The 23,468-nt window shown below is 48.5% G+C and overlaps 1 protein-coding gene across 1 annotated transcript; it reads right to left on the reverse strand.

Annotated features, from left to right (window-relative positions):
- Positions 1-17,539: 17,539 nt before the first annotated feature.
- Positions 17,540-23,189, reverse strand: LOC139229243 (ubiquitin domain-containing protein TINCR-like). Its single transcript, XM_070860902.1, has 2 exons — positions 22,928-23,189; positions 17,540-17,814 (listed from the first exon to the last, which is right to left on the reverse strand). Exons 1-2 carry the CDS (start codon positions 23,181-23,183, stop codon positions 17,798-17,800), a joined length of 273 nt encoding a protein of 90 aa, XP_070717003.1. The 5' UTR covers positions 23,184-23,189; the 3' UTR covers positions 17,540-17,797.
- Positions 23,190-23,468: the final 279 nt, after the last annotated feature.

Genomic DNA, 23,468 nt, shown 5'->3' on the forward strand with positions numbered 1-23,468 from the left:
GGTGCTACGCCAACTGGACCGGGTAGGCCTGCGGCTCAAGAAGTCTAAATGTGTGTTTTTGGCTCCTGAGGTTGAGTTCCTGGGCAGGAGGGTTGCTGCAGATGGGATTCGCCCCACCGAATCCAAAACAGAGGGAATTCGACGAGCTCCCAGGCCCTGCAACACATCGGAGTTGCGTTATTTTCTGGGACTCTTGAACTATTTCGGGAACTTTCTGCCGAACTTAAGCACATTGTTGGATGGGCTACACGTGCTCCTGCATAAGGGTTGTGATTGGTTTTGGAGGGACTGTCAGGAACAGGCTTTCAACCGGCCACGTAACCTACTTTGTTCAAATAAGTTGTTGCCCCTGTACGAACCCCGTAAGAAATTGGTTCTGACATGTGATGCATCGTCCTATGGGGTTGGGTGCGTGTTGCAGCAGGGTAACGCTGACGGCCAACTACAACCTGTGGCTTATACCTCCAGGTCGCTCTCTCAAGCTGAACGGGATATGGGATGGTTGAGAAGGAAGCACTCGCATGTGTCTATGGGGTGAAAAAGATGCATCAGTACCTTTTTGGCAGGAGGTTCGAGTTAGAAATGGACCACAAGCCGTTAACATCCCTGCTGTCAGACAGCAAGGCTATGAATGCCAATGCATCAGCTCGCATACAGCGATGGGCTCTCACGCTTGCTGCTTATGACTACTCCATCCGGCACCGGCCCGGCACTGAAAACTGCGCTGATGCGCTCAGCAGGCTTCCACTGGCCACCACCGAGGGGGCAGCGGAGCAAAGCGCCGAGATGGTCATGGCTGTCGATGCCTTTGACATCACAGGCTCCCCCATCACAGCCCGCCAGATCAAAATCTGGACCAACTGAGATCCCCTCCTATCCTTGATTAAGAAATGAATCCTGACTGGGGATTGGGCGCCCGCACACGGAGCATGCCCTGAGGAGGTCAGACCGTTCCACAGACGGATGGATGAGCTCTCCATCCAAGCCAACTGCCTAATATGGGGCAGTCGGGTAGTTATGCCCCTGAGGGGCAGGGAAGCATTCATCAGGGAACTCCATAGCGAGCACCCAGGCATCATGCTGATGAAGGCCATTGCCCGGTCACAAGTATGGTGGCCAGGAATTGATTCAGACCTGGAACACTGTGTTCGCAGGTGCACGATGTGTGCCAGCTGGGTAATGCCCCCAGGGAGGCCCCGCTCGGCCCGTGGTCCTGGTCCACCAGGCCATGGTCACGTATTCACGTAGACTACGCGGGTCCGTTCATGGAAAAATGTTCCTCATTGTTGTTGATGCGTACTCGAAATGGATCGAGTGCATCATTTTGAATTCGTGCACGACATCCACCACCGTGGAGAGTCTGCGCGTGGTCTTTGCGACCCACGGCTTGCCGGACATCCTTGTTAGCTATAATGGCCCATGTTTCACAAGCTACGAATTCTGGGAGTTCATGTCGGGTAATGGCATTAACCATGTCAGGGCAGCACCGTTCAAGCCGGCCTCCAATGGTCAGGCGGAACGTGCGGTCCAAATCATAAAACAAGGCATGCTCCGGATTCAAGAACCCTCCCTTCAATGCCGCCTATCGCGCCTCCTGCTGGCCTATAGGTCCCGACCGCACTCTCTCATGAGGGTCCCGCCTGCAGAGCTACTCATGAAACGAACACTCAAAACTCGGCTGTGCATCATTCATCCAGTCCTGTCCGACATTGTTGAGGGCAAGCGCCAGTCCCAAAATGAGTGCCATGACCGAAATTCAAGGGGGAGATGTATAGAAATTGATTACACCGTATTTGTTCTCAATCACACTTTGGGGCCCAAATGGCTTGAGGGTACTGTAATAGACAAAGAGGGGAATAGGGTCATAGTGTTAAACTTAACAACGGGCAGATATGCCGCAAGCATCTGGATCAAGTAAAAAAAAAGCTCAGCATGGACACTGAGGAACCTGAGGAAGATCATGAGATGGTATTCACACCACCGCCAGTGAACGAGCAACAAGAACATTCAGCAGCATGCACAGTCCCTGCGGTCAGCCCGGACAGGTCGGAATCACCACAGGGGACAGACACGCATACCAAGGCTCAACAACCAGAGCCCCAACTGCGGCACTCCACGAGAGAGCGCAGACCACCTGAGAGACTCAACCTATGAGCCCAATAAGATGTTGAGGGGGGAGGTAATGTCATGTATGTTACCTTTATGTAACAACACTGCAATACTGTATATACGTAAGAAATGCACACCTTGACCACAGGGGGTGAACTTGTAGGAGACACTCCTCACCTGGTCATCCAGGTATATAAAGAGAGGTCCCACGCAGGGTCATCACTTCTTGGTCCTGTGAATAAAGGTTCAGGTCATGGAGTGACCTTGTCCATAGAATGTGCCTCGTGTGGATTTGTGGTATTGTATAAGGACTTTACAGGGTTTAAACCCATGACTTCGGAGGCGAGAGTGCTGTTACTGATCCATGGCAGAGGAAAGAAATCTGAGATCTCCACTCCCCCCGGTGCCCAGTTACAGAATGTGCCTAAATGTGCTGTTAGTGGAAGGGCTACTTACCTCATGAGTGCAAAATACATTTAACTCAACCAAAAAATGAGAAGGCATAAAATGTGCAACTCATACAGCTTTATTAATATGCTTCCAGCACCACGGGTGTTAATAATTAACAGCTGTACAATAGCATAATGACTGCTAAAGGTGGCTCTCTCCGGCGAGAGGAGAGACCTTATTTTAAGTTTCCTGTCTGTGAAAGCACTGCTGGCAGACACACGAGATCTTCCTGCTGGCTTCCTGTGGAAACTCCCCCGGCCCCTGCACAGACTTGTCCCAGTGAGCCAGCAGAGCAACTCCGAGAGTGGGAATTACCCGAGACCTCACAGCGACACAAGCCGTGGCAGCAACATTACGTTCACGTAGAGAAAGATCTCGGAGTGGTTCATGTTGGCTGAGCTAGGCACAGAGCGAGACCACACCTGGAGTACTGCTTCCAGTTTTGGTCTCCGTATTTAAGGAAGGATATACTTGCATTGGAGGCTGTTCAGAGAAGGTTCACTTGGTTGATTCAGGAGATGAGGGGGTTTACTTATGAAGATAGGTTGAGTCGGTTAGGCCTATACTCATTCGAGTTCAGAAGAATGAGAGGTGATCTTATCGAAACATGTAAGATTATGAGGGGGTTCAACAAGGTGGATACAGAGAGGATATTTCCACTGATAGGGGAAACTAAAACTAGGGGACAGTGGGCTAGAACCTCCACTTTTGTGCTTACCGCCCAAAAATGGGCAGTGGGCGGTAAAAATGGGTTTTCACATCGCCCGCTTCTCGCCCATTCTCAAAGCCCTTAATCTCCAATTTTGAAAATGGGCGTTACCGCGAGCGATATGAAATGGGCGGTAGCATTAAATTTTTTTGACCTTCTGCTGTAAACTGTGGCCGTCCTTAGCAACAGCACAGCAACGCTCGAATCCCGCGATTCAGGAGGTCAAGGGTCATCTTGACATGCGCAGAAGAGGAGACAGAGAGGGAGCTCAGAGGCACTGAAAGCGTGTGTGGGTATGGTGTGTGCTTGTCTGGCTGTTGTGGGAGGCCGAGGAAGATTCACCAGCAGCAAAAAGCCTACTAAGCACTAAGAACATAGTTGGCACCGAGTTTTTGTCCAACAAATAAGATATAACATGGAAGGGATGGAGGAGGCCCTGGAGCTGGTAGCCAGCACCCCCACTGCCAACCACACATGAGAGCCAGCAGTAACATCTTGCTTCTGGCTCGGAACACGTTCTCACCTCGGGACTGTCCTCTCCCGTATCCGTCCAAGCAGTGCCTCGGCCGTCACCCCCCCCCCCCAATGAAGCATCACCTGAGGACCTTCCTCGGCCAGGCAGCTTGGAGGCAGGAGGGGAAGGGGAAGGGGTAGAAATGGGTAGGAGAAGCGAAGGTGGGGGGGGAAGGGGGGGAAGGCTTGGTTTGTACAGAAATACTGATGATTTCAGACTAATGTTCGGTTTAAATGGTTTTTATTTAACAAAACCTTGTAGCGCATTGGCTCAAATAGCTGCACCGTTACACACTGGTGATTCCTTAACATCAAAGGGTATAATCACACTTAACTTCAATCAACTTAAACTATAACTGTCATCAAGGTGATGCTCACCATTGATGTATGATCTGCACACCCAGCAGTGTGTCAGCCTTGTAAATAACACCAACATTATTTCAGGCAAAGCGATCATTGATGAGCTCCTGATGTAAGGCTGTTGCAGCTATCATGCCACTATGGGCTCTTTCATGCAGTCCACAGGGGGGCAGGGGCATGGCTGCAGCGTCAGCCTGATTGTCTGGGCCGATGTCAGCGTCCGCCTCCTCATCCTCCTCTTCCTCTCTCTGGTGAGGTGGACTGACAGACTCATCAGGCAATTCTTGTCCCCTCCTGATAGTCAAGTTGTGCAGCATAGAGCACACCACCACAAATTGAGCTATCTGTTCGCCTCCTGAGTGGTCCAGGCATCTAAAGCACTGATTTAGCATTCCAATGGTTTTCTCCACGATATTGCGAGTTGCTCCGTGGCTCTCGTTGTATTGCCTCTCGGCCTCGGTGTGGGTGTCACGCAGTGGGGTCATCAGCCAGATGGCGAGGCCATATCCTTTGTCACCAAGCATCCAGAATTAACCTTGTGGCGGAGCAGCGAGCGGTGAGAGGTGAGAGGCTTACTAAAGGCACAGCAGCAAGCTACTGCGGGGAGAAAGAGCAAAAAAGAAGTAAAAATAAATCAAAAGGTGATGTCACAGCCAAGGGGGTAAGTGATTGGCTGGTGATTGGTGAGTAGTTTTTCCTTATCTTTATCTTTTTTCTTTTTCTAATCAGTAAGTAACCTTTGGCATAGTTGCAAAATTAAATTAATTTAAGGGTTAAGTCATGACAGGAGAACCCAGTCCTGTGTCATGCTCCTCCTGTGCTATGTGGGAAATCAGGGACAGTGTCCCTGACGATGATGTATGCAGGAAGTGTATCCAGCTGCAGCTCCTGACAGACTGCATTGCGGCACTGGAGCTGCACATGGATTCACTCTGGAGCATCCGCGATGCTGAGGATGTCGTGAATAGCACGTTTAGTGAGTTAGTCACACTGCAGGTAAAGATTACAAAGGCAGATAGGGAATGGGTGACCATCAAACAGAATAGGAATAGGAAGGCAGGGCAGGAGTCCCATGTGGTCATCTCCCTCCAAAACAGAGTAACCATTTTGAGTACTGTTGGGGGAGATGACTCATCAGGGGAAGGCAGCAGCAGCCAAGTTCATGGCACCGTGGGTGGCTCTGCTGCACAGGAGGGCAAGAAAAAGTGGGAGAGCGATAGTGGTAGGGGATTCTATTGTAAGGGGAATAGATAGGCGTTTCTGCGGCCGCAACCGAGACTCCAGGATGGTATGTTGCCACCCTGGTGCAAGGGTCAAGGAAGTGTTGGAGCGGCTGCAGGGCATTGTGGAGGGGGAGGGTGAACAGCCAGTTGTCATGGTGCATATAGGTACCAACGATATAGATAAAAAAACGGGATGAGGTCCTACAAGCTGAATTTAGGGAGCTAGGAGTTAAATTAAAAAGTAGGACCTCAAAGGTAGGAATCTCAGGATTGCTGCCAGTGCCACGTGCTAGTCAGAGTAGGAATCGCAGGATAGCTAAAATGAATACGTGGCTTGAGGAGTGGTGCAGGAGGGAGGGATTCAAATTCCTGGGACTTTGGAACTGGTTCTGGGGGAGTTGGGACCAGTACACACCGGACGGTCTGCACCTGGGCAGGACCGGAACCAATGTCCTAGGGGGAGTGTTTGCTAGTGCTGTTGGGGAGGAGTTAAACTAATATGGCAGGGGGATGCAGGGAGACAGAGGGAAGTAAAATGGGGGCAGAAGCAAAAGATAGAAAGTAGAAAAGTAAAAGTGGAGGGCAGAGAAACCCAAGGCAAAAATCAAAAAGGGCCAAATTACAGCAAAATTCTAAAGGGACAAAGTGTGTTAAAAAGACAAGTCTGAAGGTTCTGTGCCTCAATGCAAGGAGTATTCGTAATACGGTGGATGAATTAACTGCGCAGGCAGCTATTAACGAATATGATACAATTGGGATTACAGAGACATGGCTCCAGGGTGACCAAGGCTGGGAACTCAACATCCAGGGATATTCAATATTCAGGAAGGATAGACAGAAAGGAAAAGGAGGTGAGGTAGCGTTGCTGGTAAAAGAGGAAATTAATGCAATAGTAAGGAAGGACATTAGCTTGGATTATGTGGAATCGGTATGGGTGGAGCTACGGAATACCAAAGGGCAGAAAACGCTAGTGGGAGTTGTGTACAGACCACCAACTGTAAAGTCCTTACTCTACAGCATGAAACCACACGAGGCACATTCCAGGGACAAGGCCACTCTGTGACCTTAACTCTTTATTACAGGACTCCAGAAGTGATGACCCTGCGTGGGACCTCCCTTTATATACCCTTGTGATCAAGTGAGGAGTGTCTCCCACAAGTTCACCCCCTGTGGTCAAGGTGTGCATCTAAGTTGAGTGTATACAGTAATACAGTGGTGTTTGTTACATTGTAGTTACAAATATGACACCAACGGTAGTAGTGAGCTTGGGGACAGCATCAAACAAGAAATTAGGGATGCGTGCAATAAAGGTACAGCAGTTATCATGGGTGACTTTAATCTACATATAGATTGGACTAACCAAACTGGTAGCAATACGGTGGAGGAGGATTTCCTGGAGTGTATTAGGGATGGTTTTCTAGACCAATATGTCGAGGAACCAACTAGAGGGCTGGCCATCCTAGACTGGGTGATGTGTAACGAGAAAGAACTAATTAGCAATCTTTTTGTGCGAGGCCCCTTGGGGAAGAGTGACCATAATATGGTAGAATTCTTTATTAAGATAGAGAGTGACACAGTTAATTCAGAGACTAGGGTCCTGAACTTAAGGAAAGGTAACATCGATGGTATGAAACATGAATTGGCTAGGATAGACTGGTGAATGATATTTAAAAGGTTGACAGTGGATAGGCAATGGCAGACATTTAAACATCACATGGATGAACTTCAACAATTGTACATCCCTGTCTGGAATAAAAATAAAACGGGGAAGGTGGCTCAACCGTGGCTCACAAGGGAAATTAGGGATAGTGTTAAATCCAAGGAAGAGGCATATAAATTGTCCAGAAAAAGCAGCAAACCTGAGGACTGGGAGAAATTTAGAATTCAGCAGAGGAGGACAAAGGGTTTAATTTAGAGGGGGAGAATAGAGTATGAGAGAAAGCTTGCTGGGAACATAAAAACTGACAGCAAAACTTCTATAGATTTGTGAAGAGAAAAAGATTAGTGAAGACAAATGTAGGTCCCTTGCAGTCAGAATCAGGTGAATTCATAATGAGGAACTAAGAAATGGCAGACCAATTGAACAAATACTTTGGTTCTGTCTTCACGAAGGAAGACACAAACAACCTTCCAGAAATACTAGGGGACCAATGGTCTAGTGAGAAGGAGGAACTGAAGGAAATCCTTATTAGTCAGGAAATTGTGTTAGGGAAATTGATGGGATAGAAGGCCGATAAATCCCCAGGGCCTGATAGTCTGCATCCCAGAGTACTTAAGGAAGTGGCCCTAGAAATAGTGATCATTTTCCAACAGTCTATCAACTCTGGATCAGTTCCTATGGACTGGAGGGTAGCTAATATAAAACCACTTTTTTAAAAAGGAGGGAGAAAGAAAATGGGGAATTATAGACCGGTTAGCCTGACATCAGTAGTGGGGAAAATGTTGGAATCAATTATTAAAGATGAAATAGCAGCGCATTTGGAAAGCAGTGACAGGATCGGTCCAAGTCAGCATGGATTTATGAAAGGGAAATCATTCTTGACAAACCTTCTAGAATGTTTTGAAGATGTAACTAGTAGAGTGGACAAGGGAGAACCAGTGGATGTGGTGTATTTGGACTTTCAAAAGGCTTTTGACAAGAGCCCACACAAGGGATTAGTGTGCAAAATTGATGCACATGGTATTGGGTGTAATGTACTGACGTGGATAGAGAACTGGTTGGCAGACGGAAGCAGAGAGTCAGGATAAATGGGTCCTTTTCAGAATGGCAGGCAGTGACTAGTGGGGTGCCACAAGGTTCAGTGCTGGGACCCCAGCTATTTACAATATACATCAATGATTTAGATGATGGAATAGAGTGTAATATCTCCAAGTTTGCAGATGACACTAAACTGGGTGGCGGTGTGAGCTGTGAGGAGGACGCTGAGAGGCTGCAGGGTGACTTGGACAGGTTAGGTGAGTGGGCAAATGCATGGCAGATGCAGTATAATGTGGAAAAATGTGAGGTTATCCACTTTGGTGGCAAAAACACGAAGGCAGAATATTATCTGAATGGCGACAGATAGGAAAGGGGAGATGCAACGAGACCTGGGTGTCATGGTACATCAGTCATTGAAAGTTGGCATGCAGATACAGCAGGCGGTGAACAAGGCAAATGGCATGTTGGCCTTCATAGCTAGGGGATTTAAGTATAGGAGCAGGGTGGTCTTACTGCAGTTGTACAGGGCCTTGGTGAGGCCTCACCTGGAATATTGTATTCAGTTTTGGTCTCCTAATCTGAGGAAGGACGTTCTTGCTATTGAGGGAGTGCAGCGGAGGTTCACCAGACTGATTCCTGGGAGGGCAGGACTGACATATGAAGAGAGACTGGATCGACTGGGCCTGTATTCACTGGAGTTTAGAAGGATGAGAGGGGATCTCATGGAAACATATAAAATTCTGACGGGATTGGACAGGTTAGAGGCAGGAAGAATGTTCCCGATACTGGGGAAGTCCAGAACCAGGGGTCACAATCTAAGGATAAGGGGTAAGCCATTTAGGACCGAGATGAGGAGAAACTTCTTCACTCAGAGAGTTGTTAACCTGTGCAATTCTCTTCCGCAGAAAGTTGTTGAGGCCAGTTCGTTGGATATATTCAAGAGGGAGTTAGATATGGCCCTTACGGCTAAAGGGATCAAGGGGTATGGAGAGAAAGCAAGAAAGGGGTACTGAGGTGAATGATCAACCATGATCTTATTGAATGGTGGTGCAGGCTCAAAGGGCCGAATAGCCTCCTCCTGCAACTATTTTCTATGTTTCTATATTTCTATGTAACTCAGATACAGTGCTCTCATGCAGGATGTGAGCATCATGGATGCTGCCCAGAAATTGAGCATTCACTGCCAGTATAGTTAGCTGGTGTTCGACAACCAGCGGGACATTCAGGGAGTGGAATCCCTTGCAGTTCCTGAAAACCTCCGCATCCTGAAAAGGTGCCCACATCACGATGTGCATACAGTCTATTGCTCCCTGCACCTTGGGGAAGTTTGCAATTCTGGAGAATCCTACAGCCCTCTCATTCTGTACCTCCCTGGTCATAAGGAAGCTGATCAAGTCCCTCCTGCGTGCATACAGGGCTTCAGTGACCTGTCTAATGCAGCGATGTGTGGCATGCTGAGAGAGTCCGCAAATGTCTCCAGCTGTGGTCTGAAAAGAACCCAAGGCGTAGAACAGCAGTGCCGTGGTGGCTTTGACCTCGACGGACAGTGCAGTACTGATGGTGCTGGCAGGCTGCAGATCTCCCCTATCAGCTGGCATACCTCAGTGATAACCTCTTTGTGGAAGCGCAGTTTCCGAAGGCAGGTGGTGTCGGGTAAGTCGAGGTAAGACTGCTTCTCCCTGTACTTGTCGGAGGGTGTAGCGTCTGGTCCTCCTCATCAGTCTGGCACATAATGCAGTGGAGCGTTCCTTCGGCTGCATGTAATTGGTCACCAAGAGAGGGTGAGAAAGGACAGGCCCATTGCAGTAGCTCTCTGTTTTCCACCGATTGGTCACAAACAAGGAATGTCCCGACGAAGATCTATTCAATTCGAATCGGTCACAGTGTGGTCAAGATGTTTTTACAGATGTTTACATCAACTCCAACGACTTGCAGAGTACATCCGAACTCCGCCGAGCTTGAGGCACAGCAGCCTTTTAAAGGACGCGACAAGTGATCTAGAACATGGCGTCCATAACGCTGTGATTAGTTCCGGTTAGTTCCACTTTGTGGGTGGTTTTTTGGGCGAGCGATATTGTGGGCGATATGTGTGCAAGGTGATGAAAGTGACGCTGGCCGATCTCATGGCCGCTAGTTTCGGTAAATACGCTCTTGAAGACAAAAAATGGTGGGCGGGCGTTAATATTGAATCTCGGCGCTAAATCCGTGTGGAAAGTCACGCTGGGCGATATCATGGGCGTTGATTTCGCCCATTCTGATGATTCCGCCCCAATAAATTGGGTGGGCAGTAATATTTTTGTCCTGGCGTTAAGCACATGGGGAAAGTAACGCTCGGCAATAAGTTTCCTAAAAATGCCTGTCAGTTTCCATTTTGTGCCAAAATGGGCGATATCTGGGCATTATACGTCATTTCAGCGGTAAAATGGGAGTTAAGTGGATGTTAAGCATGCAAAAAAAGTGGAGGTTCTAGCCCATTGTCTCAGAATAAGGGGCTGCCCATTTAAAACTGAGATGAGGAGAAATTTCTTCTCTAAGGGTTATAAATCTGTGGAATTCTCTGCCCCCAGAGAGCTGTGGAGGTTGGGTCATTGAATATATTTAAGGCGGAGCTGGACAGATTTTTGAGCGATAAGGGAATAAAGGGTTATGGGGAACGGGTGGGGAAGTGGAACTGAGTCCATGATCAGATCAGCCATGATCTTATTAAATGGTGCATCAGGCTCGAGGGGCCAAATTGCACACTCCAGCTCCTATTTCTTGTGTTCTTATGTTTAAGGAAAAGGGATTTCTGCAGTGAAATCGGGGGTGGGTGAACCAGGCAGGCCCTGTGAGTGTGTATGGATGTGTGAGTGTGTTTGAGTCATACCCTGTGCCCTGTGACCTGTGCCCTGTCCCTGTGTCCTGTGACCTGTCCCTGTGCACTGTCCCTGTGCCCTGTGACCTGTCCCTGTGCCCTGTGACCTGTGCACTGTCCCTGTGCCCTGTGCACTGTCCCTGTGCCCTGTCCCCTGTCCCTGTGCCCTGTGCCCTGTGACCTGTGACCTGTGCCCTGTCTCCTGCCCCTGTGATCTTTGTCTCTGAGATCGGGTGAGGTTTGTGGCCATTCTGGGAGCTTCTGACCAATGTTCTATTTGCTGTGAGCAATGGCAACAGATCAACTATTAAATAATAATAAACAACACTTCATCGTAAGCTGAGGGAGTCCTCGATCCAATGGGAAGCCTGGCCACCTCACAGGATTTGCCAACAATTGTTCTCCTGTTGCAGTCCCAGAGCGCAGGCCCTTGTACATGTGCGGACAGATGTTAGAGCAGCTTTGCTCATTAAATGATTATTTATTCTGCCCTGGATTGTGTCTGTGTCCAATTTTCCTTCGTCACCCGACACTAGCTGGAGATTGGAATGGCTGGCGGCGATATAATGGGCCCCGTGTGGACACGGAGAGACAGGCACCGCTACACACGGGGTCCCAGCCCCCTGCTACCCTCACTCAGCACGCTGCTGTGGTGGGTGCTGTGTGGAGACTGAGGAAGAGTGGGCCTTTAGCCAGAGTCCTCTGTCTGTCAATGTCACTACCTTGCCATTGGTGAATGCCGCAAGATATTCATTGGGCAAAGGACACTTGCAGGATGGGCAAAAACCCCGGGGTGATAGTCTGGAGTGATAGTGTGTGCTCACTGTGTGCTGGGACCCTCCCTCACTGTGTGCTGGGACCCTCACTGTGTGCTGGGATCCTCCCTCACTGTATGCTGGGACCCTCGCTCACTAAATGCTGGCACCCTTCCTCACTGTGTGCTGGGACCCTCATTCACTGTGTGCTGGGACCCTCACTGGCACAGGGCCATTGTCTGCAGTGGGCATGCAGCACACACAGGAGAGGACAGGTACAGCTCTGTGTGCAGTCCCGCACCAGCTGATTGCACCTGCCCATCGAGTGTGGCTGACTCCCGAAACCTGGCGTCTCCTCCAGTGTGGCTGTTGCAAATCCATCCTTCCTCCAAACTGTCCCAGCGATCCCGGAGCCGCCCACTCCCACTCCCAGTGTCATCCCCAGTCCCCTCTCCCAGTCCCTATCCTAGTCCCCAGTCCCCACTCCCCACTCCCAGTCCCATCTCCCAGTCCCAGTCCCAGTCCCCATTCCCAGTCCCCACTCCCAGTCCCCAGTCCCATTCCCCAGTCCCCACTCCCAGTCCCACTCCCCAGTCCCAGTCCCCAGTCTCCAGTCCCAGTCCCCACTCCCAGTCCCCACTCCCAGTCCCAGGTCCCCCAGTCCCCAGTCCCAGCGATCCTAGTTTACTCTGAGGGGAATTCCAGGTTGCCTGTTACACACACAGATTGTTTTTCTATATTTTACCAGTTGTTTGCTGAAGGCAGTGAGATCTGTTACCTCCAATAAATCACCCCCCCCCCTCCACTCTAACACCTCCTCCCACTCCCGTCATTCCCCCATCCCCTCACTCCCCCCTAATACCTCCCCCTCACTCTAACACCTCCCCCTCCCCTCTATCCCCTCCATCTCCCCTCTATCCCCTCCCCCACACTCCTCCCTCCTCTAATACCTCTTCCTCACTATGCCCTATCCCTCCTCCTCACTACCCCCTCCCCCTCTAATATCTCCCCCTCACTACCCCCATCCCCTCCACTCACTACCCCTTCCCCCTCTAATACCTCCCCCTTACTACCCCCTATCCCCTCCCCCTCACTACCCCCTCCCCTCTAATATCTCCCCCTCACTACCCCCTATCCCCTCCACCTCACTCCTCCCTCCCCTCTATCGTGTCCCCCTCACTCCCTCCCATCTAACAACTCCCCCTTATTCCCCCCTCCCCTCTATCACCTCCCCCTCACTCCCCATCCCCTCTATTCCCTCCCCCTCACTCTCTCCCCTCTAACACCTCCCCCTCACTCCCACTTCATCACCTCCCCCTCATGCCACACTCCCCTCTATCCCCTCCCCCTCACTCCCCTCCTAACACCTCCCCCTCACTCCCCCCTCCCTTCTATTACCTCCCCTGACTAACCCATCCCCTCTATCACCTCCCCTCACTCCCCCTCCCCTCTATACCCTCACTCCACCCTCCCCTCTAACACCTTCCCCTCACTCCCCCTCCCCTCTATCCCCTCACTCCACCCTCCCCTCTATCACCTCCCCCTCACTACCCTGCTATCACCTCCCCTTCACTACCCCCACTATTACCTCCCCCTCACTCCCCCCTCCCCTCCCCCTCACTCCCCCCTGCCCTCTATCATTTCCCCCTCATTCCCCCCTCCTCTAACACCTTCTCCTCCCCATCACTCACCTCCACCACCTTCTCCTCATTACCCCTCCCCTCTAAACACCTTCTTCTCGCCCCTTGCACTCCCCAGGGAGGGATTAAGGATGCCTTGGGCCCTGGGCAGTACCCGGCCATGAGCCCCCTACTCCCATTGACATCCTGCAGTAAATGGCATTAGTGAGCTAAGTCACAGAGCACTATACTTAGTATTCATCAGGCCAAGGTCTACATCTCAGGTTCTGTTCTCATTGATACTGTGACGACACTCATTTAATATTTTATTATGTTTCCAAACAATGAAACCAATACTTTGATGAAACCCTGTATAAACAGTAAACAACAATGCTTTAATACAAAAAATCCTTACATTTTGAAACTAAATCACAATGACAACAATTTAGAACATGACAATTTTTTTGGAAGACCATTATTTGTCATTTGCATTCTACAAGTATAACCCCCCGCACCCCCCCCTCCCCTACACACACACTCCCCCCCCACCCCCACCCCCACAAATATAACATTACATTGGTCTTTTCCTAGATTTTTGTCGGCTAACCTGGTCAATGATTTTCACTACTTCGCTCTCGATGACCATGATTGAAAGACTGTTAAGTCGATCTTGTCCCATTCGGTTCCTGACCTCATCCTTGATGCGTTTTAGTTTGGAGAAGGAGCGCTCACCACTGCAATTTGATACCATCACCTAAAGGCTTTCGTTTTTCATAAAGCAGTCGCCAGCGATACATCGATGCAGAGAGAAAAGTGCGCAACTTTTGTACAATGTCAAAACATGTGAGGATCACGGAGCTGCGCTGGGCACTGTGTTTCCCCACAAGGTGAGTGAGTGCGTTGTACATGGTATAAATGTCACATTTGGGCATTGCACTTTGATGATAGTTTGGACACCAATGTAGTTCCCACTCATATTTGAAGCATTATCGTAAGGTTGTCCGCAACAATTTTGTATGTCGATCCCATTCTCATCCAGAAAGGCCAGTATTATTTCTGCTATTTCTTGCCCAGTATGACCGATTATCGGCAAGAACTTTAGGAACCTTTCCTCAGGACCAGTCGGTAGAACATAGCAGACGACAAAAGTCAGCTGATCTGAGAGTGTGCCATCTGCCGTTGAATCAACAGATATTGAATAGAACTTCGCTGATTTCAATTCCTGGATAATCGTCTCAAGTACTTTGCCACCCATCAGACCAATCAGTTCTTCACAAGTGGTGGAAGATAAGTATGAAATATGTCCCTTGCCTTTGTTGGCGAACCGCTTGATGTGTTGAGCAAGAATTGCTTTGCAGTTTGTGAGAATCTCCAACATACCCAGATAATGACCATTACTTGGAGTGCCAACGATTTCGTCTCTGTCTCGCAATGAAAGACCTCGTTCACAGAGAAACATTATCACACAGACAGCCCGCTCGAGCACCGTGCGCCAGTACTGCCGGTCATTTTCAAACTAGAAGACAATATGACCATCCACACAACCAGTGCCTGCTTGTCCAGTGCACATTACTACCATGGCTGCTCTCTGCTGCTGGCTGTTTTCGTGAGATGAAATCCTTTTATCTCCATGTTTCCAGTCATTAAACCCATGAGTAAAGTGACTACTTGTTCGTGCTGTGACCTTGCAAGTAAAGCAGTATACCCTCTACCGTCTGAAGGTGGATAACAAGCCATGTTGGCTCCACACGTTCCCCTGTCAGCGAGTGCACACGTGTGAAGAAGGACTTCGAACAGTATCGGCGACATCCTTCCTTAGCATGAATCATGCCGGAGATTTGGAAGTCTTTATTACAGTTTCAGCGGTCCTCACTCCAATGGCTTTGCATGTCTTCTGAGATATTGTCTCCCCACAGCCCAATGTCACTCGCCAGTTGCGCCTCTTTCAGCTCAGTATACGCCAGTTGGTTTTCATCTTCTTCAACTTTGTGGACTTGGAGCTCCAACTCGGCCAACTCCGGGTCCGGGGCCACTCGTGGTTTTGGTGTTGAAGGTGACTCACAGCATCGCCTTGGCCTTCATCTTCATGGTCTTGAGTTTTAAGTTGGAAAAAATGATCTAGTTTACACAGTTTAGCAACTCCTGGCGTAGCTAATGCTCTTTCCTTTCCCCGGCCCCAATTTGTGTGTAGAATGCATCTCCAGAAAAAGGGCATCGAGAGGCTGTTTACATCAAGTGGAGACTAACATGCGCTGAGCCTTCACGGCTTCGCTCCACTCTTGCTGCGTCACTTGTGTCAATACTGTTTACCTTTAATCTGACCCTGTATGGGCCCCACTCTAGGCTTGGGCCCCAGGCTACTGCCCCATCTGCCCTCCCCCACCCCCCTTAATCCATCCCTGACTCCCTCCCCTCCATAGGTGACCCATTATTCTCGTCTCCATGCTGCTGCCCTCTTGAATTCTTCACTCAATTCTGTGTCTCCTGCCAATTCTCTCCCTGCTATCTATCCTCTACACTCCCTCATTGTAGAGTGTCTGACACTCCTTGCTCCATATATAGAGTTCTGTATCAATTCCAGTCATTGCAGAAATGTGCTCACTCACTCGATCTCCCTGGAAGGTGTAATATAGTTTGTCGTCCCACTGGTCCCAGGGTCGCCCTTTCCAAATCAGCAAGATCATTCGAGAGCTACAACATTACAGAAACTGATTGAGTCACTCGGGTTAAACTCTCTCTGGAGCCTCACTCCTGGTTGGGAAATTTCCAAACCAACTCAAGATTACCAGGCCCCTAAGTAAACTCAAATCCCACTCTCCAGTAATGGGCTCCTCAATTGGAAACACCTCATTCAAATCCCGCCCTGCAGTCACAGACTCTTAGTAGAAGACCATCAATCTAACTCTCAACTGATCACCACTCCTATCGAAACAAGATTTTCCTCAGAATGGGAGAGGAAGAAAATTCCTCTCCTGCTCTGCTCAAACACATGTACATTATTGTCTTCGCCATCTTCCCTTGGAGAACAGTGTGTAGCGGAAGGATTTGTGGGCTGATCAATCTGACATGCTGCATGTAAACTCTCCTTCCATGGCCTATACACAGGATTACATCGGATTACATCGGCTATACGGCACAGAGACAGGCCATTCGGCCCAACCAGTCCATGCCAACGTTTATGCTCCACTCGAGTTTCCTCCCAGCTTTCCTCATCTAAATCTATCAGCATTACCCTCTATTCCCTTCTCTCCCATATGCTTGTCCAGCCTCCCCTTTAATGCATTGATACTATTCACTTCAACCACTCCCTGTGGCAGCGAGTTCCACATTCTCACCGCTCTCTGGGTAAAGACGTTTCTCCTGAATTCCCCATTGGATTTCTTGGTGACTACCTTGTATTGATGGCCTCTAGTTATGTTCTTCCCCACAAGTGGAAACATTGTCTCTGTATCCACTCTAACAAAACCTTCCATAATTTTAAAGACCTCTATTAGGTCACCCCTCAGCCTTCTTTTTTCAAGAGAAAAGAGACCCAGCCTGTTCATCCTCTCCTGATATATACCCTCGCATTTCTGGTCTCATCCTTGTAAATCTTCTCTGCACCCTCTCCAGTGTCTCTATATCCTTTTTATAATATGGTGACCAGAACTGTGCGCAGTGCTCTAAGTGTGACTGACCAAGGTTCGATACAGGTTTAGCATACAGGTTCCCTACTTTTCAATTCTATACCTCTAGAAATAAACCCTAGTGCTTGGTTTCTTAACCTGTGTCGCAACTTTTAGTGATTTGAATATTTGTACTCCGAGGTCCCTTTGTTCCTCTACCCCACCCAGACTCTCACCCTCCCAGTAATAAGTGACCTTCCTATTCTTCCCAACAAAATGCATCTGTGTTGATCTTCATTTGCCGATGAAATGCCCACTCTGCGTTTATTAATGCCTCCATGTAATACTCCTCAGTACTGACTATTGTCCCCAATTTGGTGTCATCTGCAAATTTAGAAATTGTGTTTTAGATTCCAAAGTCTAAATCGTTAATATGTTTCCTGGCTCCCACAATCCACGCTCACCGGACACGAGTACGCTGCTGGATGCCAGCCCAGAATTCCGAGCCCCACTTGCCAGGACTGTGGTTTGAACCCTCCACCTTCTGACTCCAAGGCGGGAATGTTCCCACTGAGCCAAAGGCTGGCTCCATTAGTATGTTGACCACAGGACATGAGTGGACTTCATAATAGTTGAGATGATGTTCATTTGTTCTCCCACTTGCCAGTGATATATATCGCTGCTTCTGTCTGAAGGGAGAACTTGCTGGATGCTCCCGGGCTCGAACTCCTTAGGTTGCAACTAGGTGAGCAGCCAGCTCTAACACCATGGCTGGCGTCTCTAGTTGCCTTACGTTTGGACTGAGCAACTTGTGAAAGAGCATCTCCAGCTCAGAGCTCAAAAAACCTCCATGAAATAAAACTTCCTGTCGACTGTTCATTGGACCTTCCATTGGAGATTCATTAGATCTTCATTTCATCTAGATGGTTCCAAACAAAACATGAAGACCACTTTTACCAATTGTTAAATGTTCCCATTTCAGATTCACAAACGAGTTTTAATCTCAGAGAGCACACAGTGGATTACTGGGTGGGACCCACATGTTATGTTTCATCACACAGGTCTTATTCTGATTTATCAGCAGACAACTCTTCACAATGTGTATCTCACAATTTGATTTTGCTATTACCCTCCCCTGCACTTTTGAAGGGGGTAATTCTGGCTGTGGTCCGATTCCACCCATTACCTGCCCAGGTGACCAACTCCATAATGACTCAAGACAGTGAATATTAGCAGCCATTGCTAGTTAGTCCTGGATTGATCTGGTATCAGTACAAGTTCAAAAACAACTTGCATTTATATAGCGTCTTCAACATACTACAACATCCCAAGGTGCTTCACAGCAGCGTTATCAAACAAAATGTGACTGAGCCACATCAGGACATATTAGGACAGGTGACCTATAACTTGGTTGAGGAGCATCTTAAAGAAGGAGAGAGGGGTACAGAGGCAGACAGGGTTAGGCAGGAAGTTCCCCAGGTTGGGGCCTAGGCCGCTGAAGGCACGGCCATCGATGGTGGACCATTGAAATTGTGGATTCCAGAGGTGTGGAGGTGAGAAGAGAAACCATTGCGGGAGATTGCCAGTCAGTCCGACAGTAATCTGGGACCAGTACACGTCAGTCTGATAGTGATCTGGGACCAGTACACGTCAGTCTGATAGTGATCTGGGACCAGTACACGTCAGTCTGATAGTGATCTGGGACCAGTACACGTCAGTCTGATAGTGATCTGGGACCAGTACACGTCAGTCTGATAGTGATCTGGGACCAGTACACGTCAGTCTGATAGTGATCTGGGACCAGTACCCGTCAGTCTGATAGTGATCTGGGACCAGTACCCGTCAGTCTGATAGTGATCTGGGACCAGTACCCGTCAGTCTGATAGTGATCTGGGACCAGTACACGTCAGTCTGATAGTGATCTGGGACCAGTACCCATGGTGATGTGAGGTGACCAGTAATCATGGTGATCTGGGTACAGTTCCGATGGTGATCAGGGACCAGTACCCATGGTGATGTGGGACCAGTACCCACGGTCTCTCTCCTGCGACAGTTTGAACTGGTGCTCTCCACTCTCCCGTCCTGCGACAGTTTGAACTGGTGCTCTCCACTCTCCCGTTGGTGTAAGAGGGAGGGCTTTAGTTTCCTGAACAATTGGGACCGCTTCTGGGGAAGGTGGGACCTGTACAAGTCGGACAGGTTACACCTCAACAGAGACGGGACCAATGTTCTCGCGGGTGGTTTTGATAGTACGGTTGGGAGGGCTTTAAACTAGGTTGGCAGGGGGATGGGAGCCCAGGAGAGGGCTCTGAGCGAGTTAGAGTGGGTGAGAGCTCAGATGAACAGAACCCCAAGAAAGAATGCAAAAGGCAGGAGGCAACAGAGTAGAGTAGCACAGGGGTAAGTGTAAACCACAAGGTGATAGGAAGGGACAATATGTATGAATATAAAGGGGCTGCAGGAGGGGTCAAAACTGAAAATCATGGTTTAAAAACTAGTATTAAAACACTCTACCTAAACGCATGCAGCATTTGAAATAAAGTAAATGAGTTGACGGCAGAAATCATTACAAATGGGTATGATTTGGTGGCCATTACAGAAACATGGTTGCAGGGTGGCCAAGACTGGGAATTCAACATTCAGGGGTATCTGACAATTCGAAAAGATAGACAAGAAGGGAAAGGAGGTGGGATAGCTCTGTTAATAAAGGATGATATCAGGGCAGTTGTGAGAGATGATATTGGCTCTAATGAACAAAATGTTGAATCATTGTGGGTGGAGATTAGAGATAGTAAGGGGAAAAAGTCACAGGTGGGCGTAGTTTATAGGCCCCCAAATAATAACTTCACGGTGCGGCGGGCAATAATCAAGGGAATAATGGAGGCATGTGAAAAAGGAATGGCAGTAATCATGGGGGATTTTAACCTACATATCGATTGGTCAAATCAAATCGCACAGGGTAGCCTGGAGGAGGAATTCATAGAATACATACAGGATTGTTTCTTAGAACAGTATGTTACAGAACCTACAAGGAAGCAAGCTATCTTAGATCTGGTCCTGTGCAATGAGACAGGAATAATAAACGATCTCCTAGTAAAAGATCCTCTCGGAATGAGTGATCACAGTATGGTTGAACTTGTAATACAGATTGAGGGTGAGGAAGTAGTGTCTCAAACGAGCGTACTATGCTTAAACAAAGGGGACTACAGTGGGATGAGGGCAGAGTTGGCTAAAATAGACTGGGAACACAGACTAAACGGTGGCACAATTGAGGAACAGTGGAGGACTTTTAAGGAGCTCTTTCATAGTGCTCAACAAAAATGTATTCCAGTGAAAAAGGGCGGAAAGAAAAGGGATAACCAGCCGTGGATAACCAAGGAAATAATGGAGAGTATCAAATTAAAAGCCAATGCGTATAAGGTGGCCAAGGCTAGTGGGAAACTAGAAGATTGGGAAAATTTTAAATGACAGCAAAGAATTACTAAGAAAGCAATAAAGAAGGGGAAGATAGATTACGAATGTAAACTTGCGCAAAACATAAAAACAGATAGTAAAAGCTTTTACCGATATATAAAACGGAAAAGAGTGACTAAAGTAAATGTTGGTCCCTTAGAAGATGAGAAAGGGATTTAATAATGGGAAATGTGGAAATGGCTGAGACCTTAAATAATTATTTTGCTTCGGTCTTCACAGTGGAAGACACAAAAACCATGCCAAAAATTGCTGGTCACGGGAATGTGGGAAGGGAGGACCTTGAGACAATCACTATCACTAGGGGGGTAGTGCTGGACAGGCTAATGGGACTCAAGGTGGACAAGTCCCCTGGTCCTGATGAAATGCATCCCAGGGTATTAAAAGAGATGGCGGAAGTTATAGCAGATGCATTCGTTACAATCCACCAAAATTCTCTGGACTCTGGAGAGATACCAGCAGATTGGAAAACAGCTAATGTAACGCCTCTGTTTAAAAAAGGGGGCAGACAAAAGGCAGGTAACTATAGGCCGGTTAGTTTAACATCTGTAGTGGGGAAAATGCTTGAAGCTATCATTAAGGAAGAAATAGCAGGACATCTAGATAGGAATAGTGCAATCAAGCAGATGCAACATGGATTCATGAAAGGGAAATCATGTGTAACTAATTTACTGGAATTCTTTGAGGATATAACGAGCATGGTGGATAGAGGTGTACCGATGGATGTGGTGTATTTAGATTTCCAAAAAGCATTCGATAACGTGCCACACAAAAGGTTACTGCAGAAGATAAAGGTACGCGGAGTCAGAGGAAATGTATTAGCATGGATCGAGAATTGGCTGGCTAACAGAAAGCAGAGAGTCGGGATAAATGGGTCCTTTTCGGGTTGGAAATCGGTGGTTAGTGGTGTGCCACAGGGATCGGTGCTGGGACCACAACTGTTTACAATATACATAGATGACCTGGAAGAGGGGACAGAGTGTAGTGTAACAAAATTTGCAGATGACACAAAGATTAGTGGGAAAGCGGGTTGTGTAGAGGACATAGAGAGGCTTCAAAGAGATTTAGATAGGTTAAGCGAATGGGCTAAGGTTTGGCAGATGGAATACAATGTTGGAAAATGTGAGGTCATCCACCTTGGGGAAAAAAAACAGTAAAAGGGAATATTATTTGAATGGGAAGAAATTACAAAATGCTGCGGTGCAGAGGGACCTGGGGGTCCTTGTGCATGAATCCCAAAAAGTTAGTTTGCAGGTACAGCAGGTAATCAGGAAGGCAAATGGGATGTTGGCCTTCATTGCGAGAGGGATGGAGTACAAAAGCAGGGAGGTCCTGCTGCATCTGTTCAGGGCATTGGTGAGGCTGCACCTGGAGTACTGCGTGCAGTTTTGGTCACCTTACTTAAGGAAGGATATACTAGCTTTGGAGGGGGTACAGAGACAATTCACTAGGCTGATTCCGGAGATGAGGGGGTTACCTTATGATGATAGATTGAGTAGACTGGGTCTTTACCCGTTGGAGTTCAGAAGGATGAGGGGTGATCTTACAGAAACATTTAAAATAATGAAGGGGATAGACAGAATAGAGGCAGAGAGGTTGTTTCCACTGGTAGGGGAGACTAGAACTAGGGGGCACAGCCTCAAAATACGGGGGAGCCAATTTAAAACCGAGTTGAGAAGGAATTTCTTCTCCCAGAGGATTGTGAATCTGTGGAATTCTCTGCCCAAGGAAGCAGTTGAGGCTAGCTCATTGAATATATTCAAATCACAGATAGATAGATTTTTAACCAATAAGGGTTACGGGGAGCGGGCGGGTAAGTGGAGCTGAGTCCACGGCCAGATCAGCCATGATCTTGTTGGGTGGCGGAGCAGGCTTGAGGGGCGAGATGGCCTACTGCTGTTCCTAATTCTAATGTTCTTATGTTCTTATTAATGTTGGGGAAGTCCAGAACCAGGGGTCACAGTCTAAGGATAAGGGGTAAGCCATTTAGGACTGAGATGAGGAGCAACTTCTTCACCAGAGAGTGGTGAACCTGTGGAATTCTCTACCACAGAAAGTTGTTGAGGCCAATTCACTAAATATATTCAAAAAGGAGTTAGATGTAGTCCTCACTACTAGGGGGATCAAGGGGTATGGCGAGAAAGCAGGAATGGGGTACTGAAGTTGCATGTTCAGCCATGAACTCATTGAATGGCGGTGCAGGCTCGAAGGGCCGAATGGCCTACCCCTGCACCTATTTGCTATGTTTCGATGGTGATGTGGGACCTGTACCCATGATATGAGGTGACCAGGGCCCTTTCTGAGGTGCGACAGACGGTGAGCCGGAGCAGTCACGTGCCCTGGATAACTCAAAATGTGTCGGACACTGGAACTGTAGGCAAAGGTGACAATCAGCCAGAGGTGGAAATGTCAATAAACAGAGAAAGAATGACGGGGTGGCGCGGCTTTCGGGCTGGTGTGCAGAGAGCTGGCCCCAGACACTCGGGAACCGAGGCTGCACCATGTCAGTCGGTGCAAAGCTGGGTGAAAAAGACTGAAGCGGCCTGAGGAGGCACACTCACCGATCTTCACCAACACCAGCACCGCCCCGGTTGAGATGTTATTCCCTTCCAGCGTCTCATTCTCTCCCAGGTGGCGACCTTTGTAAGTGAAATTCATCTTCCAGGAGGTGACTCCCTGTCTCACTAGGTACAGACGGATGCGTTTGATGGTGTCATTCTGCCTCACCCTGACTGTGACCACCTGCTGACCATCGGGAAGCTGGACCCTGATCTCGCACCTCGTCCACTGAGAGAGCAGTCTCTGCACCACGTCCATGCCGGCTCAGCAAGGTCCCGGTGAAGTGCCAGTGCCGGGGAGGGTGTTCACTGACAGCTCACAGCCTTTCAGTCTGTACCTGTGATAAACAAGGAGTCTCTCTGCCGTCTCATCTTACAGCTGACTATCCCAACCCAGACTCGGAACCGGTTCTCCAACATTAGCTCACTTACCGACACACGCCCGATTCTGGCAGAGGCAGCAACTTGCAAAAACCTGTCAAGTAAGTTGTGAAACCAGGTACCATCCCAACACGGAGCAAACCCCTCAGTAACCCTGGTAATG

The sequence above is a fragment of the Pristiophorus japonicus genome, chromosome 18 (genome assembly GCF_044704955.1).
Source record: "Pristiophorus japonicus isolate sPriJap1 chromosome 18, sPriJap1.hap1, whole genome shotgun sequence".
NCBI lineage: Eukaryota > Metazoa > Chordata > Chondrichthyes > Pristiophoridae > Pristiophorus > Pristiophorus japonicus.

Bases quoted from the DNA above. Each gene is read 5' to 3' on its own strand.
- LOC139229243 (XM_070860902.1), bottom strand. From the start codon at position 23,183: ATGGACGTGGTGCAGAGACTGCTCTCTCAGTGGACGAGGTGCGAGATC.